The 8249-nt window shown below is 43.6% G+C and overlaps 1 protein-coding gene and 1 long non-coding RNA gene across 2 annotated transcripts in view; one reads left to right on the top strand and one right to left on the bottom strand.

Annotated features, from left to right (window-relative positions):
- The window catches only part of LOC123146848 (monothiol glutaredoxin-S10), a 32660-nt gene extending 25520 nt beyond the window's left edge, over positions 1-7140 (bottom strand). The window contains exons 1-2 of the mRNA XM_044566121.1: positions 6755-7140; positions 6556-6629 (exon numbers count right to left, since the gene is read on the bottom strand). Of these exons, the coding sequence (XP_044422056.1) occupies positions 6556-6629; positions 6755-6996 (316 nt within the window). The 5' untranslated portion in view covers positions 6997-7140. The remainder of the gene's footprint in view (positions 1-6555; positions 6630-6754) is intronic.
- On the top strand, positions 1017-2639 carry LOC123146849 (uncharacterized). The gene is made up of 3 exons (XR_006472935.1): positions 1017-1364; positions 2263-2336; positions 2430-2639. It is a non-coding gene; the product is annotated as an uncharacterized lncRNA (long non-coding RNA).
- Positions 7141-8249: the final 1109 nt, after the last annotated feature.

Below are 8249 nucleotides of genomic sequence, written 5' to 3'. Positions count from 1 at the left end.
CAATTGTAGGATCTTCAGGATGGGCCTTCCTATCCATTCTTATCGGATAAATTAAATATATCTCGTGTAAATCTAGGTATGAGATGTTTCTTGTACATCTGGTGTTCTTTACATATTAGTGTGTTGTAGCAGATTTAGTGACAAATTAAAGTCATCCTGGAGCATTGATATAATTACATTTGCTCATTTTTTGTTATGTGTTTTGTTTAGAGGAATTGCTTCTGTACTTGACAGATTAGGAGCTGGTGTTAGGTTTCACTGGATCAATTTTTAGCTCTTGTTTCTTGAGGTCTGCAGAGGTTAGAGGAGTAATTAGTCTTCTATGTTTCTCTAATGAGTGTGTGTCTGGATGCATACATATAGTAGAGGAGCAATTACCATCTGGATGTGCATAAATTATTCTTCGTTATTTTGCGAGTACATGTGGATGTGCATAAAGTGTTCTCTCTTTTTTTAACGAGTATATGTGATACATAGAAAATGTATATGGTGGTTTCCATTCTGGATTATCTGGCTGGTACATGGAGCTTATTTAATTTTCCACTATTATGGCATTATCTGTACTGCTTGACATATCATGCCCCCTTACTTCCTTCGTGACCTCCCACTACTTCATCTACTGAAATGATTAGGCGAATCTCGTTTTTTCTAGCATTAAACCTGCAAAGAAACGAAATCTTCTCCGGAGCAATTAGTATTCTCTGTTTTCCTAACAAGTGTATGTGAACTCATTCAGACAGTAGAGGAATAGTTACCATTCTCTTTGTGTTTTAGCAAGTATATGTGGATGCACATCAAGTGTTCTCTGTTTTTAATGGGTTATATGTTGATGCATAGAAAATGTAGTACATGGAGCCTATTTAGTTTGTCTGAACAATAATACTTATTCACAGATTTTGTTAGCTTGCTTCAAAATTTATTAATCCAGTTATGGTGTGGTTGCCTATTACTCAAGATGATTTCATATTAGCTTCAGAGGACATGTATGTTGCGTATCCTTTTGCCTACTGAGCACACACAAAGAAATGTTTCTATCGATATCATTAACTGAAACATATTCCATTTTTGATCAATTGGTGGATCTGACTAATATAGATATATTGTAAGAGATATTATTCACGTGCCATTTTCTTATTTCGAGTAAGCTTGAAACTGATGGTCTCAGTTGGTTTGTGCATTGACTTTCTTCGGAACCTGGATCTAGAGAAACTAAGTAGAGGGTCGCCTTTTGTGCAGGAATTTGCAGCAGGTCTGATCCCTTGCGCGTGCTCCTCCGCTTGTCCTCACCCTCTCGACCCTCCCCTTGCTCATCGCCATCCATTTTATTCAGAGTGTAGATGGCGGGCAAAACACCTAAGCTCCAGGTGAGCTCCTACTCCACCCTGTAGGTGTCGTAATTTGTATGATGTTTCCGTTATCAAGTTTTGCAATCTAATGCCTTGCTCTACTGTTTTTATTTCTAATCTCAACGTTTCGAATTTTATCGGTCAGAGGTTACTTGAATGATTCATGGGAATTTGAATGTGGGGGGTCTCAAAGAATTTTTATAAAGAAAAATCCAAATATCAACATTTGCTAATCTCGCTCGATGGTTGAGGTCTTATAGAGAACATCATCTGTATAATGATGTTGAGAGCAACCTGCCAACATCATTTTCTCCAGAAGATTGAGAACCGATAGGATTCTATTTGTATTTATACTGACATTCTCTCTCCTTCGACTAACTGAACATTGAATTACTGTGGTACATGCATCCTACTTCATATGAGCAGCGCTCATGTTTCGAAAAAATAAACAGTGTGAGTTTACTATTAAAGTGGATGCCTTGTTTCTCCAGGAATGAGCACATGAGCTACTTTGACTAGGTGGCCACTTGATTAGGTGTATGTGTTAGTTTAATGTTCTGTAACATGTTAGGCGTAGGCAGTATTTTTGGACTGAGACTTGCTCCTGTTGTCCGTTTCAGATATTCAGTCTAAGATCTAAATTTCAACACTATATGTGTTTTGTTTACGTTTCCTGATGTGTTTTAGATGAACCGAATCACTTGTGTTTATATGGATACTAGCTACTTTTACTTCAGCACATAAAGAACGAAATCTGTATGAGTATTTTTTATTTACTTTAAAGCATTTCTACATAAGCAAAACATATCAAGGGGCAGTATGCTGGAAATAAAATCATATATCCGGTTCATGTTTACCCTTGTCTTTACACATATGATTGGCACTAGCAAATTGACATATACAAATTTGTTTCTAGAGCAAGGATGAAAGCACTCCATACACACCCGCAAGGATGATGATCCATCTGTTTCTAGGATGGTGGGACTTGAGGTCAAACTGCACAGGTTTACATTCAACTTTGCTTGTTGATATTTCTGGCATATACTTGATGGAATATACATAAATATGTGTTCTTTCTTATAGGCATGCACCAGAATCAAGGATCAGCTACTTGATGAAAATATACAGGAGACTCTCCTACTCAACATGACGTTAAAAAAAGAATCAAGGATCAGTTCAATGGGAATTGGAATGATGAAAACACTTGTTTGAGCACATGTGATCCTCATAATAGCATATTTGTAATAAATCATTGTAGTCAAAACACTTTTTTTTATAATTATGTAGTCAAATTACTTATGGGCTGTTTGGTTTGAGACTAAGTTTGCCTAAGGTTGCCACACCTAAGGTTAGGCAAGTTTGACCAGTTTAGGTGGGTGTTTGGTTCAAGCCACACCTTAGGCAAGCCACACTAGGGTCCCACATCACATACTCTCAAAAAGTGTGGCAAGATTCCCTTAGGCTTGCCAACTTGTGGCTCTCATTTTGAAGAACTAACCTTAGGCAAGTATGGCAACATTGTATGGCAAAGTGTGGCATGGCTAGGCCTAGAACCAAACAGCCCCTTACTCTTGTGTATAAGTGCCATTAAGGATCAACCTAAACCTGCGGAGGTGCATAAACTAGATAAGTGCGCACATGAACGCTCAGGAGGCGTGCCAATGGCACGCCCCAGCCACTAGTGAATATTGATTTGTCCCCTGTTCTCAGGAAGTATGCAGTGTGCTTCTTCGATGACATTCATGTCTTCAGCAAGACTCTCAGAGAACATATTGAACACTTGTCTGCTGTATTGCAAATTATGGAAGAAAACAACGGAAGGTTAAACTAAGCAAGTGTGAATTTGCCAAACAGCAAGTATCCTACCTAGGGCATGTCATTAGTGCTCAAGGAGTCTCTACTGATCCCAGTAAAATTACAGCTGTTGATAATTGGCCAACTCCCTCTAATACCAAGGAAGTGAGGTGATTTTTGGGTTTGACAGGATACTACAGAAAATTCATCAAATCATATGGAGTGATCAGTAAACCTCTTTCTGAATTGCTAAGGAAGGGTACAGTTTTTGTATGGAATCCAATGGCTGAAGAAGCATTCTCTACACTTAAGAAGTCCCTGATCTCAGCTCCAGTTTTAGCCCTGCCAGATTTTTCACAACCTTTCATGATTGAGACAGATGCTTGTGACACTGGAATAGGGGCAGTTCTAATGCAAAAAGGGCATCCTCTAGCCTTTGTGAGTAAGGCTTTAGGTCCAAGAAACAAAGGTTTGTCTGTACATGAAAAGGAGTACATGGCAATACTTTTAGCTGTAGAAACTTGGAGGCCATATCTGCAAATGCAGCAGTTTATAATCAAGACCGATCAGAAAAGTTTGTCACATATAGCTGATCAAAGATTACACACTCCCTGGTAGCATAAGGCTTACACAAAGTTGATGGGTCTTGACTATGAAATTCATTACAAAAAGGGGAAGTGATAATACAGCAGCTGATGTCCTTTCCAGAAGCCTCATCAAGCAGCCCAGTCATTTGCAATATCTGGTGTTTTGCCAAGTTGGTTGCAGGAGATAGCTCAAGGTTATGCCTCTGATGCTTCTACCATGGACATTATTCAGCAGCTGGCTGTGGATCCTAAATATAAACCCCCATGTACATTGATTAATGGTCTACTTAGACACAAAGGCTGCATCTGGATTGGTGAACAAACATTGCTTCAGGACAAAATATTCCAGCCCAATTGGGGGGCACTCAGGGTTCCCTGTTACATATAACATAATACATTCCCTGTTCAGTTGGAAAGGGATGAAAAGTTACATCAAACAGAGAGTCCAATCTTGTTTAATTTGCCAAAAGGCCAAACCAGAAAGGATTAACTACCCAGGATTGTTATCTCCATTGCCTATTCCAAAGAAGGCTTGGGAAACTGTCACTATGGATTTCATCTCTGGGTTGCCCAGTTCTGAAGCTTTTGATTGTCTGATGGTTGTCATTGACAGGTTCACAAGATATGGTCATTTTATTCCAATCAAACATCCATATACTGCTCCTATAATTGCTGAGATCTTCTTGGAGAATGTGTATAAGCTGCATGGCATGCCTGAGTTTATTGTGTCTGACAGGGACCCAGTCTTTACCAGTGCATTTTGGCAGCATCTTATCAAAAGAACAGGTGTTGTCTTGAATATGAGCACAGCATATCACCCTGAAACTGATGGACAGACTGAGAGAGTGAATCAGCAGATAGAATGTTTCCTCAGATGCTTTGTTGGTGCTCATCCCAAGAAATGGAAAAAGTGGATTTCCTTGTGTGAATTCTGGTACAACACCAACTGGCATTCAGCAGTGGAAAAACTCTGTTTGAAGTGCTTTATGGGCACAGTCCTAGAAACTTTGCAATCACTCCATCTGATACTATTGATCCACCAGATGTCCAGCAATGGCTAGAGGAGAGAGAAGTCATCAATCAGTCTGTGAGACAGCATCTCCTTAGGGCCCAACAACGAATGAAGAATTATGCAGATAAACATCAAACTGACAAGCAGTTTGCGGTTGGACAGGAGGTATTTCTGCAATTGCAACCTTATGTACAGTCTTCTGTTGTTCACAGGGCCAACCATAAGCTGTCATTTAAGTTTTATGGGCCATATAAGATCTTAGAACATATTGGAGAGGTGGCTTATCGATTGGAACTTCCAGAATCAAGCAAGATACACCCAGTCTTTCATGCTTCTCATCTCAAGCAATACATAAAGCTTCCTTCTCAGGTACAATCATCACTTCCTTCTGACCTTTCACTCATTCAGATTCCTGTGCGAGTGTTGCAACAGAGAATCAGGCGCAAAGGGGACCGTACTGTTGCTCAAGTACTTGTGGAGTGGAGTAATTCATCGCCCCAGGAGGCCACCTGGGAGGATACTGATTCCTTGAAGCAAAAGTTTCCAAGAGCTCCGGCTTGGGGCGCTAGTACTTCCATGGATAACGCCAACAGTGCTGAGAAGGAGGGAAGATTCAAAGGCAACGCTCCTGGGCCAGCGGCGCAGCCCACTCTCGAGAAAAGGCTTCCCCAGTGGCTTGCAAGCCCGAACTGGGCCCGATAAGGGTGTAATAGGTTAGCGTGTATAAGTAGGTGAGCTAGGAGTTCTTCTTCCTCGGCTTGGCACTAGATGAGGCTTCGGCCGGCACCACTCTGTAATTCGAATCCGCTGTGAGGGAGGTTGGGAAGAACAGCTATGAATTCCACCTAAATTCCTAGATCGATCTCGAATCCGTAGCTCGTATCTTACAGGAGCATATCAGGTTGCTTTTAGCTGGCTGTACCAGTGCTATAAGCACCCTAGAACAGATCCTTACATCATCAGAGGAGGATAAAATAAAATCTTGCTCGCTCCTTTGGAGCTGGCGGTGTGAACGCCATAAGGCAAACTCGGGCGAAGGCCCCATCTCGCTTGAGCATATTTGCTCTTCTGTTAATTATCATCTTATGAATGTAATGGAGAACAAAAAGACTGCTAAAGGGCAAAAGCAGCAGCTAAACCACAAATTGTCTCGGCCACCGGCTGGGATTCTCAAGATTAACACTGATGCCGCTTTCCACAGGGACTCCAACTCTGGCGGCTGGGGACTCATTATCAGAAATGACCAATGCAAGGCGATGGCTGCAGGTGAGGGTAACGGAAACCTTGGCATTGTTATATGCTATTAAAATGTCGATGGGGCGCGACAGAGTAATGTTTGAAACTGATTCAATGCAACTGATGAGGGCAGTGAACTCTGAAGTCTATGATCTAGCGGAACTAGGAGCAATTGTCTGTTTGTTTGGGGTTTTTTTTTGCTGGGTTATGAGCAATTGTCAGTAGTATCAAATTCCAGCTGCGTGTGGGCTTTTCAGCTGTAAGCGTTGTGTCCAGCCCTCGGGCATATGCTGGTGCATGGTTTAGCTGCGCATGGAACTACTTTGGAAGCTGGTCTGTGTGAGACTTTGTTGGGCCAACTCCCAGGATTTGCACTGACTGAACCATGTAGCTGGCGATTTGCCCAGCACTAATATGTAACTACGTAACGGAATGCACGGCATGTTCCTTTCAAAAAACAAAAAACAGTTTGGAAACAGCCATGCCTTGGCAAGAAGCGACACAAGATTCACCCAATAGCAATAGCCAATAGATAATAGATAGAGATACGAGTAGAAGAAGAAGAAGAAGAAGGACGAACCGAGCTGGTCGAGCTCGATGACATGTGGATCCACGCCAATCCGCTTGAAGAGACCCTTGACCTCCATTGAATACCTGCGGTATAGTGTAAGCACCAGCACATATGACGAAGGGAACCAACGAGTGTCTCGCATGAATTCATCGCAGAAAACAAATCGTGGAACGAATTGGTTGTGTTGGAGTTCAGGTGAGGTTCTTACGAGCACCACGACTTGGAGTAGATGACGACGGCGTTGTCGGCGAGCGTCTTCTTGACAGAGTCCTCCATCCGCGAGCCGAAGGAGGAGTCCGGCGAGGAAGAGGATGACGAGGCCCTGGCAGCGACGGCCCTGGCGCGGCGCGCGGCGAGAGCGAGGCGAGGGAGAGGTATGGACCGGGGGCACCAAGGGAGGCCGAGGTTAGTCGCGGGGAGGCGGCAGAGGGTCGGGCACGGCGGCGGCATTTGCTGCGACGGGAAGATGAAATCGCGATGGGGATGGCGATGGCGATGGCGAGGCTCTGCCTCTCCTCTCAACACTTCACCACCACGACTCTCTTGTTCTGCGTGAAGAAAGGAACGCAATCCCAAGCCACAGACCCAATAATGTCGGTAACCGACCCAGTTCGGAATGTGTGTGTTTGATCGCCGACCGAACCGGCCCACTTTGCTCGCGGTTCTGGTTTCGCTGCGATTTTTCAATTGCGTGTATCATGTTTGCTCAAAATTCTCTCGAAAAAATGTTTGCTCAAAAAAAAGTTGTCTTATTTTAGAGAAATGAAAAATGTATCGTGTTTGCGTGTATCTTGTTTCGCTGATGATGGTTGCTATGATGGATTCTCCCTCTGGCGAAGAATTGAAAAATCTTTAAATTTGATCGGCATGGAATAATAAGGTGGTGTTTTCAAGATTTTCTAAAGAATATAAAGGTAGGGGGCCGAGAGGCGGTGGAATGTAGGGCTAGAGCCATTATTGCTCCTGCAAGGGTTGTTGGGATTCCCTCGAGAATAAGGATGAAGCAGAATGATAATAAGTATTTCTCTCATTTACAGGACCGAGGTTATCAATCAAGTAAAAGTATCTCAGTCTAACAACGTAAGCAGCACCTACACATAAGACACACACACACACTCGTCCCTAACACGGTAGGAGGATTGTCAGTCCCCTTGTCTTGCTAGTTACAAGATTAAACGCATGTGATAGAAATAGTGATGCGGAGCATCCCAAGGTCATCCTCATGGACTTACCTCCGTCTCCCACGACACCACTTGGACCAATGACAAGAGCCCGAGCAAAGGCTATCGAAGATAAGGTGAACTCCCTCCTCTCCGAACTACCACTTTCTATACATGAGACATGACTACTACCTCAAGCGAAAACACTATGTGTGTTCAAGTACTTGAAGGAAGGCCACGGAGCAGTTGCATCCAACGGACAAAACGGCGAGGACACCAAGTGCCAAGGACAAGAAGAAGAGCTGCCACTGAAGCTACAACCACCGAACGACCGGTCGGGACCGAACGTCCGGCACCTGAAGCCCGAGCCTAACCAGGCCCCAACCAACGCAAGCTACAGTGAGCGGACGTCCGGCCCGGACCGGACGACCAGCGTCCTCACACCCGAGCCAAAACAGCGGATGTCCGACGCGACCGGACGACCGGACATCTCCGGAAATCCGGTGCCACCTCGACCGAGCCAGAACCAGCGGAAGTGCGCGA

This window comes from Triticum aestivum, chromosome 7A, assembly GCF_018294505.1.
Source record: "Triticum aestivum cultivar Chinese Spring chromosome 7A, IWGSC CS RefSeq v2.1, whole genome shotgun sequence".
NCBI classification, from domain to species: Eukaryota; Viridiplantae; Streptophyta; class Magnoliopsida; order Poales; family Poaceae; genus Triticum; species Triticum aestivum.
The sequence above is the reverse complement of the archived record's forward strand: the minus strand, read 5'-3'. Positions and strand labels throughout refer to the sequence as shown.